The sequence below is a fragment of the Marmota flaviventris genome, chromosome 2, assembly GCF_047511675.1.
Source record: "Marmota flaviventris isolate mMarFla1 chromosome 2, mMarFla1.hap1, whole genome shotgun sequence".
Taxonomy (NCBI): domain Eukaryota; kingdom Metazoa; phylum Chordata; class Mammalia; order Rodentia; family Sciuridae; genus Marmota; species Marmota flaviventris.
In genome coordinates this window covers 89,660,001-89,670,673 of record NC_092499.1, presented here as the reverse complement: position 1 = coordinate 89,670,673, position 10,673 = coordinate 89,660,001, and the positions used below count along the sequence as shown (strand labels likewise).

The 10,673-nt window shown below is 46.7% G+C and overlaps 2 protein-coding genes across 2 annotated transcripts in view; one reads left to right on the top strand and one right to left on the bottom strand.

The window, feature by feature from the left end:
• Nucleotides 1-805: 805 nt before the first annotated feature.
• Nucleotides 806-7,063, bottom strand: Zfyve19 (zinc finger FYVE-type containing 19). Its single transcript, XM_027925384.2, has 11 exons — nucleotides 6,890-7,063; nucleotides 5,745-5,866; nucleotides 5,524-5,574; nucleotides 4,828-4,946; nucleotides 4,584-4,729; nucleotides 4,124-4,232; nucleotides 2,434-2,643; nucleotides 1,908-1,987; nucleotides 1,528-1,626; nucleotides 1,312-1,439; nucleotides 806-1,233 (listed from the first exon to the last, which is right to left on the bottom strand). The coding sequence occupies exons 1-11, from the start codon at nucleotides 6,941-6,943 to the stop codon at nucleotides 1,155-1,157; spliced, it is 1,197 nt and encodes a 398-aa protein (XP_027781185.1). The 5' UTR covers nucleotides 6,944-7,063; the 3' UTR covers nucleotides 806-1,154.
• Nucleotides 7,064-7,212: 149 nt separating this feature from the next.
• Nucleotides 7,213-10,673, top strand: part of Dnajc17 (DnaJ heat shock protein family (Hsp40) member C17) — a 36,799-nt gene continuing 33,338 nt past the window's right edge. The window contains exon 1 of the mRNA XM_027925394.3: nucleotides 7,213-7,382. Coding sequence (XP_027781195.2) covers nucleotides 7,305-7,382 — 78 coding nt within the window. The 5' untranslated portion in view covers nucleotides 7,213-7,304. The remainder of the gene's footprint in view (nucleotides 7,383-10,673) is intronic.

The window sequence follows — 10,673 nt, the reverse complement described above, 5'->3', positions numbered from 1 at the left end:
TTGGTGAAATCACAATCTAATAAAGCCTGGAGGCCAAGCTGAGGGCAGATGGCTAAGACACATAGTGTCCTGGCATTACAAGGGAGCTCAAATGTCAAAGATTAATTTTGAATCTAGAGAGGAGGTAACAGGAAAACTTAGCTGGATCTGGGGGTATCAGAGAAAGCTCACCCCTCTTCTACCCACAGCTGATGGGGGAGGCTCAGGTGAGGGTCTTTTTCTTGAGTTGATTCTAGTTGTGGTCAGGAAGAGAAAAAGTAGAGGCTATGCAGAACATAAAGAACATAGGTTGAGAGGCCAGGGGCAGCTCAGGAGAAGTCATTAGAAAACAGATACTGGGTCTGAATGGCAGGCAGGTTGGGACAGGAGCCCTGGGAGGTGGGGTCCTTTGTAAGTAAGGCAGGTATGTATGCATTGTTCCTCCATGCACTGTTTGATTACTAAGAGAGACTGAGAAATTCAAATCAGAGGGGCCTGGAAATTCTGCCTAGAGCAGGAAACACAGTTTGGTTGAATGAATTTTCATGCTTTCTTCATGAGGCCACCAGGATAGGTGGGACTGTTCCTGCTGGAAGAAGATTACAGAATAGCTCATTTTTTTTCTTTCCTTCCACAGAACTGTTCTTATAGTCTGCTCTGCTCTTGCCATCTCTCACAGGGCCTGGGCTCGGGGTCAACTAGGTTCTAGAGATAAGAGATGCTGAGGGTGGGGTAGCTCAGTGGCAGAGCATGTATTTAGCATGGGCAAAGACTAGGTTCAATCCTCAGCATTGCTAGAAAGAGAGAGATATGGGTAGATGCTGAGCCCAATGAATACATATACTTTATTAGATCTACTATGTGCCAGGTAGGGGAACGGGCCCTGGAGCCAGGCTACAGGACTCACCCTTAGATTCAGTTTGGTCTTTCTAGAACATCATGCCTCTTACTTCTAGTCCAGGCTTCTTGGAGGAGGGACCCTACTTTTTCCCTTTGGCTTTTCCACTCATTGTTTCAAATGGAATCTTTCCTCTTTCCAGGGGACACTGAGGCTCAGGAAGGGGTGTATCCATCATCAGTAGACTTGATCTGCTGTCTCATTGATGCCCTCAGGGCATCACTGCCAGCCTGCAGGATGTCTATAGGACCACCTTTCCAGGAGGGTCGGGGTTTCCTCAGTACTGTCCGCCAGTATATTGGGGATGGTAGGCTGATGTCTGGTGTTCTTTAAGCTCAAAGGCATCATGGCCCTCCCTGTGGAGCAAAGGGATGCAGATCAGGGATTGTAGGCAACTCTCGAGCCTTTCCACAGAACATTCTACCTGTACCCACCGGAAGCACCGAGCACAGTAGAGGTCTCCATCACAGCCAGCACATCGCAGGGTGGCATCCTCATTGCAGATGCAGCACCAGGGAAGTTCTTCTTCCTTAGCCTCTGGCCTGGGAGCCATGACTTGGGCCTTCAGGGACCAGAGAGGAATACAGGAAGTAAGATACATGATAGGAGCAATCAGCCAGGTAGGAAGGAAGGCTATGGGCTTTTCTCACCTTAGGCTCTGTTCTGCAGGGTGGGGCCTGGGGTCGGGAAGCTGGCTCCACAGGGATGTTAAAGCCACTTGCCTCATCCAAGGCAGCTTCTTCAGTGAGCTGTGAACAGGTGAAAGGGTACTACTCCCTGCTCCAGGCCCTTCTCCCAGTATTTCTGTGCTGTAGCCTTGGCTTCTCTTCTTCCTTTACTTCTTGCCTATGGCTGCTGATTCCCCATCTCAGGGGGCCAAGGGGCAAATCTGGGTCACAGGGACACAAGGACCCCAACTTGAACAGGAGCTGCAGAATGGCTACCCCAGAATGGAGGCCAGGTGAATGGGGCCAAGCAGCTATGAGGCAGAAACAGGACAGGGGTGGCTGGATGGGTAAGCCAGGCCTACCTGCTGCATGACTCTCTGGATGGCTGTCTCCTCATCCTCCTCATCATCACTGTCTGGGAGGCGGAGGTCCTGAAGGGTCACTTGAATGAGGGAGAGATGGAAATGGGAGGAAGAGTGAGGGTGAGAGATTTCACCTAAACTACTGTCCTCTTCTGGAAATGGTTTGTTTCCCAGGGTTTGTTCCAGAGCTGAGGAGCCTCATTAGCCACCCCTGTTCAGAACTTGTCCCTCCCTGTCCCAACCCTACAAGGCTGGACCATTAATGAAGTAGCCTTAAGGAGCAGGGCAGGAAAAGAAGCCTCAGCACCTGAAAGGACTGAAGGTCCCCCTACCTGATGGCTGCCACTGATTCCTCATCTACTGCTTTGCCCCAGTTCATTCCTCATGGCTCTGGGCAAGGCTCAATAGATCTCTGGGCATAGGGACCTCTAGCACCTGACTTAGCCCTGGGAAGGAGAGCTTGGCCTGAGTGCAGGGGAAGGCTGTGATCAACAGACACTAGTGAGCAGCTGACTCCAGCCTTTACCTTTGTCAGGGTCCTGTCCCCGCAGCACAGCCAGTCGCTTGGCAAGGGCCAGGATCCGTTCCTGCCTTGTATTCTCCTCCCGTAGCTCAACTGCTGCCTCAGCCAGCAGCCTGGTCTTCTCCTTCTCCAGGGACCAACTGGCCTGCCCCTGGGAATTAGTGTGCTGGCTTCCTGTGCCACCCTGGTTGAGGTCATTCTGGAGAGAGGCAGCTGGAAGAAGTAATGCAGTCAGGGAAGAAGAGGCATTCTAAGATTTCTCCCCCATAAGTCACTGAGCCCATTTCTCAACTTTTTTAAAACTATACATTATCAGCTTTGTGCTCAGCCCTAGCACATGTGACTTATATTACAAATAAGATTAGTATTTCCTCCGATTTTTCAAATGTTAAAAATTAGCAATTTTGGACATATTTTTTCAACCACATCCATCCCCACCCCACTGATATGTATGGGCTGGATGTCCCATGGTTTCAGAATCACTGCCCTAAAGGATTAGGATATGAGGAGGCTAAAGTTCAGCCAGTTTCTGCCATTCAGGGCTGGAATTAGACTTCCCTGGGAGCAGCACAAAGAAGGCATGACTGAAGCTGAGATTTTATATATCACTGGGTAGGAAGAACTTTACCAGAGTGGGTGTGGCTCTGACATGATCACCTTTAGCCTAGAGTTTCAGAGCAAGAGGTTTGAAACCAGACAGCTTTGGGTACAAGGCCCATCCCTGCCACTTAAGAACTATGTGGCCTTGGTCAAGTTCCTTAAGCTCACCATGCCTGAGTTTCCTCATTTATATATGGGCAATAATAGTACATACCTCAAAATTATTGAGGTTGGTCCATGAAATTGTGTCTGTAAGCAAGGTTTCTCAGTCTTAGTTCTATTGACACATTGGACCAGATAATTCTTTGTTGTGGTGGAGAGGCTAACCTATGCATTGCAGGATGTGGCTTATGGCATCCTGGGCTTCTACCCACCAGATGCCAATAATATCCCCCAAGTTGTGATAACCAAAAAGTCTTTAGACATTTTCAAAAGTACCCTGGAGGGTAAAATCATCCACGGTTGAGAACTACTTCTCTGAAGCTTTCAGAAAACACTGTCCAAAAGAATTTTCTATGATGAAGGAAACAGTGTATATTATGTCCCTTATCTATCCCATAAGGTAGTAGCCATGAACTCATGTGAGTATTGAACACTTGAAATACGGCTGGTAACACTAAGCAAATGAACTTTAAATTATATTTAATTTTGAATAGCCTCTTCTTTTATATCATCATCATTATAGAGAACACTCACTACACTCAATGAACACTTATATTATGAGCCAGGTATGGTCCCAAGAACTATTGGATTATCTCATTTGCTCCTCATGACTTCCCTGTGAGGTAGGTTTTTACCATATACACCTCCATTTTACATATGATGAGAGTGAGATTTAGGTCAAATAACTTGCCCAAGATCACACAATTAGTATGTGGTAGAAATGGGGATCACTGTCTGATTCTAAAGCCCATGCACTTAAACACTAGGCCTACATTAGCTCCCTTTGGAGTAAATACTCAATAAATGATAGTTCTTATGATGTTGGTCATTCTTTACTTTATATTCATCTCCAGAGGGTGGATAGCAGAGCCTCTCCCATTTGGGGGAAGAGATGGGGCATGTTCCTGGAGGAGCTAAGTAGAGGGGTTACCTGGACCTTCTTGTTCCCAGCTCTCATCAATAGCCACCTCAGCTGCCAGCTGTGTTAGCAGATCTTGTGTCTGCTGATCCTGTGTCCTGGTGTCTGCTGTCAGATGTTCCTGCCCAGAGGAGGGAACCTCAGTGGGGAGTGGGAGTAAGGTAAAAGCCACATAAAGCCTAGAAGTATCCTGGGTCAGGGGTGGATGCTGAGGAGTTCTCAAAGACCAGGCAAAGGTTTGTCTTAATCAAGTAGGTCTGGCAGTCCCCAACAGGACTGTGTCCACTTTTTTCTGACCCACTCAATCTTGCTGCTTGTCCCTTGTTCCTTGGCCTGGCAGCAGGCCTGAGGCTCAGGAGGTAGGGGTGGGAGGCTTTACCAATTCCTGTAAAGCATATGATCATACATGTATCTGAGCTTCTTCTGGATCCTTTCCCTAGGAATCCCTTCCCTCCCAAGCCTTAGCACTCACCAGCCTATGGGTGTGAGAAGGCAGAACCCTGCCCTGAAGGGCAGCAAGCCGAGTCTCCATCTCCTGGACAGAAGGGATAGAACCCTGGGTTTCATCCTTCAGTGCAGCCAGCCGTGCCTCTATCTCTGCCTGTGAGGGTATTGACTCTGCAATTGGCATAGGGGGAGCCAGGTAAGGGCCAGAGGAACCTCAATCTCAGAATCTCTAGACTGTCCTTTTGGCTACCCCGCCTGCCTCCACTCACTTGGCTTGTTCTCCTGACGGAGTCGTGCTAGGCGCTCAGCAATGACTTGGTCTTGTTGGGTCAGTGCCTGGCTCCTGGAGGTGCTGGGCTTTTGCTTGGTTTCCAAGGCTGCCACACGTCTAGCACGATAAGAGATAGAGGTGCTTGAAGGCAGAAGTGAGGACTGAAGGCACCCATTCACTGTTTCCCATTCAAATTATTTCTAGGCATCTAGGGAGTCCTGCAGTAGGAAATTTTCTATGGCTCTTGCTGCTGTCACCCTGCAGCCCAGCCCTGCTTACCAAATAGAGGGTCTGGTTGAGAGGGCAAGTTCTGCCAAGTGCTCGTACTGGGGAGATGGTGATAAGCTACTTTCTGAGTTAAAGAGGGTGTCCAGGGCTGGGCATGGCAGCACTAGCCAGGTGTGGTGGTGCATGCCTGTTATCCCAGCAGCTTGGGAACTGAGACTGGAGGATTGAGAGTTCAAAGCCAGCCTAAGCGACTTAGTGAGGTAGTTATAAACTCAGTGAGACCCTATTTCTAAATAAAATATAAAAAAAGGCCAAGGATATGGCTCAGTGGATTAAGCACCCCTGGTACCAAAAAAAAAAAAATCTCCTGACCCTGAACTTACTTGAACTATAGACTAGGAGAAGAGTCCTACCTATGCTCCCTTGTCTTTTCCCTGTCCTCATTATTTTTTCCTTTAATACTTACTTTTTATAGTTCTGGGGTGGTGACCACTTGGAGACATTGGCAGGAGAACCTCTGTAGAGAAGAAATCTGGTATCAGAAGTCCTGCCATCCCAGTCAGTGTCCCCACCTCCACCCCAAACACTTCCTGGGCTGACCTCTGGCTATACAGCACAAGGTTGCAAGGGCTGTCCAGATGCTCACTGCTGTACTTGGTGAAGCCCTTATCCATACTGACTTCTTACCTGGTCAGGACCTCGTGGCACTGCTTGCAGACTTTCTGTTGGGTGTTACCAGTCCGAGGTACCACTGCACTGAAGCTGAGGCAGCCGGAACAGAAGGCCCGGCCACAATTCTTACAGCCATACTACAAGAAATATGAAGCAGGAGGATCCATCTGTTATCTACCCATATGGGCTCCTCCCTGGTACTCTTGAGTATTCAGAGAGAGGACAGAGAGGTTGTGACCAGATATTAGGAGGAGGAAAAGGATTGGGACAGAGGGTAAAGCAATTCCTTGGTTTCCAGTCCCTTATTCAAATCACATAAAGCTTCAAACAAAATTCCCATGCTTTCAACCACCTTCAACTGCGTGCCTGGGGAGGGGTGTAGAAGGCAAACCCTGTGTTTCAGGTCACTGACTCTTTAACAAAGGAGAATCAGACAGTGCAGGGCTCATGCCTTCTCTGCTCTGGAATAGATAGAGGGAGGTTTAGCTCAGGATGGGATGATAACAATGGCCTCCATTTATTAAGTACTTACTGTGTGCCAGGCACTAAGCTCAGTACTTAACAAAAATTACATGATTTGCCCAAACCAAGGTCACTCCATGATAAAACAGCAGAGCTCAAATTTGAACAGACTCAAAAATCCAGGATTCTAAAATGTCCTGCCTCCCTGTATGCCATTAAATTATCACATCTGGTTCAGGCACAGAAAAGCAGTATTTTACCATGATAACCTGGTAGGTCTGTGTTGAGGACAAGAGAGCCTTTGACATGGTGCCCTGGGACGATAGGGGAGTGTGATCATCTAACTCAAGAAACAAGGGTAATGGCAGGCTGCTGTATGGGGAAGGTTTCAAAGCAGAGAGAATAATGAGCAGGACAACTGTCCCAAGGTATTAAAACCGCGCGGGGGAGGAACGGAGTGGGAAGGCAACAGTTGGATGCTACACTTACGTTACAGAAAAGTGTAATTTCAAAAAATGACGTTAACAAGCTTTAGGGTGCTCTCACCTTCAGCACCTCACTGGAACCTCGCATCAACCCCGAAAGCGAGGGAGCGCTGGAAAGAACCCACAACACCGAATCTTTGGACCGTAAATCTCATGCTTTTCCCTTCGCTTCGCGCCCTCCCTAACCCTTTAGCCCTCTGGGAGAAGACTCGCCTCCTTCTTGAAGAGGGTGAACTTGACAGCACAACCATAGCACCTACTCTCCATCGCGGCTCCCGGCGGTGCAGAAAACGGAGGATTGAAGTCAAACCTTTCAGGACCAAGCCCCTAGGAAGTTCACCCACCCACGTCCTGCCCTACACGCCCACTTGCGCGATCCCGCCTCGGCCTTGAGTTGGGGGAATCCAGACTCACCGCCTGCGCCCGAGCGCGGCACAGGCGGGAGCGGGGGCTGCCGGGAGCCGTAGTTCATTTACGGCTGCGCGGTCCCTCAGAGTCAGTCAAGCCTGACCCGGAACACGACCATTCCCAGGGGGCTAAGCGCCACTAGGCCTGCTCGGAGCCTGCGGTCCCTGCACATGCTTGGGCTCTTGGGAATTGTAGTACGAGCACCGTCAAGGCTGGAACCATGGCGGTGACCAAGGAACTATTACATATGGACTTGTACGCATTGCTGGGCATTGAGGAGAAGGCGGCAGACAAAGAGGTGAGAATGGTGGCGAGGAAGGCTGATTCTGAGCGACCTGGCAGCCTTTACTGTCCTGGTTCCTTGGCTGGGACCGGCACCTTCTCTTCAGGTTCGACCAGGCCCTGGGCGGAGAAGGAAGGGAGGCCCGGCGGCCTCAGAATGTAGGCTCCCACACTTTCCTGAACAATTTGAGGGCCTCACAAGTAAGGGGAGTTCTGGGGGCTGTTTAGGAGAGCCCCTGTATGGGAGAGTCCTGGATGAAACTGTGAGCGAAGCCGGCCTCCTCTCTGCGCCTGCGCAGCCTCCGCCTTGGATTTGGCTTCCGTCTTGTGCCGTCTTTCATTTCAGTGTTACCATTCTCAGCAAGTGATAGTGGGCCCTAAGCAAGAGAATCGGAAGGGTAAGGCAAGTGGCCCAGATTTCCACCTACCTAGGTGTACATCAACGTGAGGGGTCGCAGGGAACGGGTTCGGTGATGCTCACCTATCTTCCCACCGACTCGGAAGGTCGAGGCAGGAAGATCGCAAGTTCGAGGCCAGCCTCAGCTATTTAGTGAGACCCTGTCTCAGAATAAAAAAAAAAAAAAGAGGCTGAATATGTAGCTCAGTGGTAAAGCACCCTTGGGTTCAACCCCCAGTACATTAAAAAGAAAAAAAAAAAAAAAACACAAAACGATGGTGGATGGTGAGACACTGATTAGTCTGGACAGTGGTTTCTGCTATTTCCCCTAGGATCACGGTGGTAGTTGTAATAATATAGATAGAAAAGGCTGATAATTCATGGGATGAATATTATGCCCACCAATGCCCCCTGTACTTCTGAGCTGCTCTGCTGAAGGTCTGAGTGAGCTTTCTAGAAGAGGGAGCTTCGGGGCAGAAAAATCGGGGAGACCCAGAAGGTTTTGAGAAGAGATGCTGTCAACTTATACAGAATTTCCCCTGCAGCTGAAATCAAAAGTGACCACAGGGGGCTGGGGATGTGGCTCAAGCAGTAGTGCGCTCGCCTGGCATGCTTGCATCCCGGGTTCGATCCTCAGCACCACATACAAACAAAGATGTTGTGTCGGCTGAAAACTAAAAAATAAATATTAAAAAATTCTCTCTCTCTCTCTCTTAAAAAAAAAAAAAAAGTGACCACAGGGACATCTATAAAGCACCAAAAATATCTACTACAATATCTACTACATCTCTCTCATAAGTCTAATATTTCTGTATTCATAAGTCTAATATTTCGTGGTGTCGCAGGCCTGTAATCCTGAGGCAGGAGAATCGCAAGTGAGGCCCTGTCTTAAAATAAAAAAAATGTGGGGCTGGAATTGTGGCTCAGTGGTAGAGCGCTTGCGTAGCATGTGTGAGACACTGGGTTCGATTCTCAGCACGGCATATAAATAAACAAAATAAAGTCCATTGACAATTAAAAAAGAATTTAATTTTTTTAAAGGGTTGGGGATATGGCTCAGTGGTTAAGTGCCCCTGGGTTCAATCCCCAGTATCAATCAGTTAATCAATCAATAAAAAAGAATAAAGATAAACCATGAAAAGTAAGTGGCACACCCTTAGAAAAGCCTTACCAATTATTTTCTTTCATAGCAGCCAGTTCTCCTTTCCAGTACATATTTCCCTTTGCACTTTGGATACATTAGCTAACTTCATGCTAATGGACATTTTTTGGTAGAAAGCAAGGGAGTCCTAGTCACTGGTGTTCCCTTCTCTTGGTTTAATACCCATCATGTTCTCTAGGGGAACTTGGGAGAACCAAAGGATATTTAAAATATATATATGAGGAAAGCTTCCTAAAGTTGGTTCTTTGACCAAAGGTGGAAGGTGTCCCTTCCACCCCTGCCCCAGTACTGGAGATTGAACCCAGGGACATTCTACCACTGAGCTATATTCCCAACCATTCTGTTTTATTACTTATAATTTAAATTTTATTTATGTTTTTGGTACTGTAGATTGAACCTGGGGATGATTTACCACTGAGTTACATCCCCAGCCCTTTTAATTTTTTTTTTTTTTTTTTTAATTTTGAGACCAGATCTTGTGAAGTTGCTTAGGGCCTTACTAAGTTATTGAGGCTGGCCTCGAACTTGCAGTCCTTCTGCTTCAGTCTCCTGAGTTGGCTGGGATTATAGGTGTGTGGCACTGGGCCCCGTTTTTTTTTTTTTTTTTTAAATATTTATTTCTTAGTTTTCGGCGGACACAACATCTTTTTGTTTTGTACGTGGTGCTGAGGATCGAACCCGGGCCGCACGCATGCCAGGCGAGCGCGCTACTGCTTGAGCCACATCCCCAGCCCTTTTTTTTTTTTTTTAAATTAATATTTTCAGTTGTAGATGGATACAATACCTTTATTTATTTATTTATTTTTAATGTGGTGCTGAGGATCAAACCCAGTGCCTCATACATGCTAGGCAAGCACTCTATCACTTAGTCACAACGCCAGCCCTCTTGCCCAGCTTTTTTAAAAAAATTCCATATGTAAGTGAGATAATGCAGTATTTTCTTTTCAGTGTCTGGCTTACATCACTTAGCATAATATCCATGTCATCTTAAGTGACAGAATTTCCTTCTAAGGTTGAATAATATTCCATTATGTGTACATATATATGTATATATTTTTAAAAATTTATTAGAGGGGCTGGGGTTGTGGCTCAGTGATAGAGCGCTTGCCTAGCATGTGTGAGACACTGGGTTCGATTCCTAGCACCACATACAAATAAATAAAAAAATAAATGTCCATCAAAAACTAAAAAAATATTTTAAAAAATTATTAGAGCTTTATAGTTATACATAGTAGTTGGGTTCATCCCAACCAACTTATATATGCGTAGAATTTGATTTCAGTTCATGATCCCCTACTTTTCCTCCTCTTTTCCCTCCCCTCCTTGTTTCCCTGCCTCTGTTAGACTTCCTTTCACTTGTCTATTTATTTATATTTGATTGGTTCTTTTTACTTATATAGAAGGGTGAAATTTTCTGTGGTATATTTATATATGCACATAATGTGTTTTTTTAAGAATTCATTCTGTTTTGTCTCCCCTTTCCCATCCTTCCACTCTGCTTCTTGATCTTCCCTTTATGATATTCTGCCCTTCTCTCTTAGCTTATTTCATTTAGTATATTATTCTCCTTTTCCATTCATTTACTGGCAAATGCCATAATTTCATTCCTCTTTATGGCTGCATAGAACTCCCGTGGGTGTGTGTGTGTGTATGTATATATAAACACACACACAATTTCTTTATCCATTCATCTGTCAATGGACACTTTGGTTAGTTCTGTGTCTTCACTGTTGTTAGTAATGCTGCAA